Source organism: Sceloporus undulatus, chromosome 3 (genome assembly GCF_019175285.1).
Source record: "Sceloporus undulatus isolate JIND9_A2432 ecotype Alabama chromosome 3, SceUnd_v1.1, whole genome shotgun sequence".
Lineage (NCBI taxonomy): Eukaryota > Metazoa > Chordata > Lepidosauria > Squamata > Phrynosomatidae > Sceloporus > Sceloporus undulatus.
The window spans coordinates 4,350,379-4,352,965 of record NC_056524.1 but is presented as its reverse complement, the minus strand read 5'-3'; the positions used below and the strand labels follow the sequence as shown (position 1 = coordinate 4,352,965).

Genomic DNA, 2,587 nt, shown 5'->3' with positions numbered 1-2,587 from the left:
AATGGCATTTCTTGCACTATAAAATAAAGTGATTCATATGAAACTGAGATCCTGAAGTCTAGGCTGACATCTAGTGGAAACAACATTGAACTTTCCTGGATGTGCAAAAGCTGAGTTGATCCACAAGAAAATAATAATAATTTTTTAAAATCCATAATCCCTTGATTAGGACGTGACAGACTGCCACAAAAACAAGGAGAAAGCTTTTGTGTTCTCCAAAATAACTTTGTTCTCCAGCTGGATGAAGAGTCTAGAGAATATGAAAGTTTACTTGCTCTTCAGAAAAAAACTGGTGGATATTATTATTATTATTATTATTATTATCATCATCATCATCACACCCCATCTGCACTGAGGCAATCTAGGTATTGTCCATCTCCAGTAGACCTGACCTGTTTGATCTTGGAAGCTAAGCAGGGTCATCCCTGTTTAGTTCTTGGATGAGAGGCCAGGTGCTGTAGGCTGTATTTCTGAAGGAACTGGCATAATTACCTCTGAGTATTCCTTTTCTTAGCAAACACAACAAAATTCATGGAGGTTACCAGAAGACGACAGGGGACTTGAACACAAAGCATAAATACCTTCAAGGTACCAGAACCTCTATGATCATAGAAGCTAAGCAGGGTCAGCCCTGGTTAGTACTTGGATGTGACATTGCCAGCCAAAAGATCAGGTGCTGTAGGCTATACTTCAGAGGAAAGAACTGGCAAAACCACCTCTGAGTAGTCCTTGCCTAAGAAAACCCTATGAAATTCATGGGTTGCCATAAGTTGACAGGTGACTTGAGGGCACTTACACACACACACCAGCACTAGCCTTAGGGTCTGGAGGATTCTGGAATTAGACAGCCAGAAGGATAGTGTATAGTGGGGTAACTTTTTCAAGCTCTGAGACTGACTCCTTCGGAGAGTGGTGGAGTCGCCTTCTTATTTGGAGGTCTTTAAACAGAGGCTGGATGGCCATCTGTTGGGTATGCTTTGATTGAGAGTTCCTGCATGGCAGGAAGGGGTTGGACTGGATGGCCCTTGGGGGTCTCTTCCAACTCTAGGATTCTATGAAACCCAGGTTTACTGTGACTCATATTTGTTCTACCTGCAGCTTACTGTTGGTTGTTGTTCTTCTTCCCAGCATCTGGAGTGACTCATGTCATTTTCCGCGAGGACCCTTCCCGTGTGTCCGGAGACCAGATGGCGCTGGGATTGCTGGCCGGAGCGGCTTCTGGGGCGGCGCTGGGTTCCTTCCTGTGGATGCCCTGCTGGTTCTGAGATTCCTGCTTCTGCAGCCTCCAGCGAAGCCCAGCTGCTGCTCAGCCTAAGAAGCCTCCGTCGTTTCCCTGAAGAGGAGGACCTGCTCTAGTCTGTAGGCCAAGGGTAGGCAGGAGTGACAGTGGGGTCTACTGCTAGGTCTCAGAGGCAGGTGGACATACATTTCCAGACTCATCTAATTGTTTAACAATTGCAAAATGCTTTGCCCCACCTGCCCACACAATTAGGCTGCTAGTATCCTTGACCAATGGCTCCCACATCAAGGGAGCAGTGAATCTACGCTAAGTTTTAGGTAGCTTTAAAACAGCAATCCCCAAACTCTGGCTATCTGGGTATTTTGGGCTTCAGAATCCCAGACTACTCTTCAAGATGGCTGAGGTTTCTGGGAGATGAGGCCTAAAACATCTGGAATGACCAGAGTTTGGGAATCGCTGCTTTAAAAGATCTCTGCAAAATGCTGAACCTAGTTTGGAGGTTCAGTTTTAACACCTTGGGCAACTCCTTTAAAGCCTGGCTTGACACCTGAAGGGGATTTGCCTCCTCACCAACATGGGAACCATGAGCTGCCACCATCCCTGACCTGTCATAATGCAGATGCATGCCACTGACTCCATTAGCATCTTCCAGCTTGGCATAGTCATAGCATAAAGTGGGCCACATGGTGTAGAAAACAGTAACATTTCTGCTCATGGGTCACCATTTATTTCTGGTTCTACTTACCTTGAGCCACCATCTTGCCCCACGTGTCCCTAGTTGACAGGTCTTTGCAAGACAGTAAATGAATCAAGGAGATCCCCAAACCAGATCTGCTGACAGCAGCTTGTAGGATCCCTTGTAGTAGTTCTGGTAGTACCCATATCAGTGGGAAGGTGAATCCATGTCTGATTTTAATCCATATTTCCTAACTAGGTGCAGCACCCTGGATAACTCCTTTAGAGCTAGCCAAAATCTAGCATGGATTCACCGGCCCACTGACATGGGGATCACTAGTCAGCCCTGCTTTCCATGCGCATTCTCTCAATATACAACTAGGTATATTTATGACATAAACTGGTTGTTGCAGACTCCTGAGGATGGCAGTATAATTTATACATTTATTAAAATGTTTATATCCCATCCTATATCTTAGGATCTTGAACCAGCATGTAAGTAAAATTAATTTAAAAGTTTTAAAACAAGTTTAAAACAATGGCTAGAATCCTTTGAATTAGCCCTGAATAGAGTAGACCCATCCAATCAATTGTTGACCAGCAAGTCAACATGCAGGAAAATCCCCTATCTATCTATCTATCTATCTATCTATCTATCTATCTATCTATCTA

At 44.4% G+C, this 2,587-nt stretch overlaps 2 protein-coding genes across 2 annotated transcripts in view; one reads left to right on the top strand and one right to left on the bottom strand.

Annotated features, from left to right (window-relative positions):
• PLEKHB1 (pleckstrin homology domain containing B1) overlaps positions 1 to 2,213 on the top strand; it is a 145,765-nt gene extending 143,552 nt beyond the window's left edge. The window contains exon 7 of the mRNA XM_042459632.1: positions 1,129 to 2,213. Coding sequence (XP_042315566.1) covers positions 1,129 to 1,265 — 137 coding nt within the window. The 3' untranslated portion in view covers positions 1,266 to 2,213. The remainder of the gene's footprint in view (positions 1 to 1,128) is intronic.
• Positions 1 to 2,587, bottom strand: part of FAM168A (family with sequence similarity 168 member A) — a 438,953-nt gene that overhangs the window by 409,825 nt on the left and 26,541 nt on the right. The window lies entirely within an intron of this gene.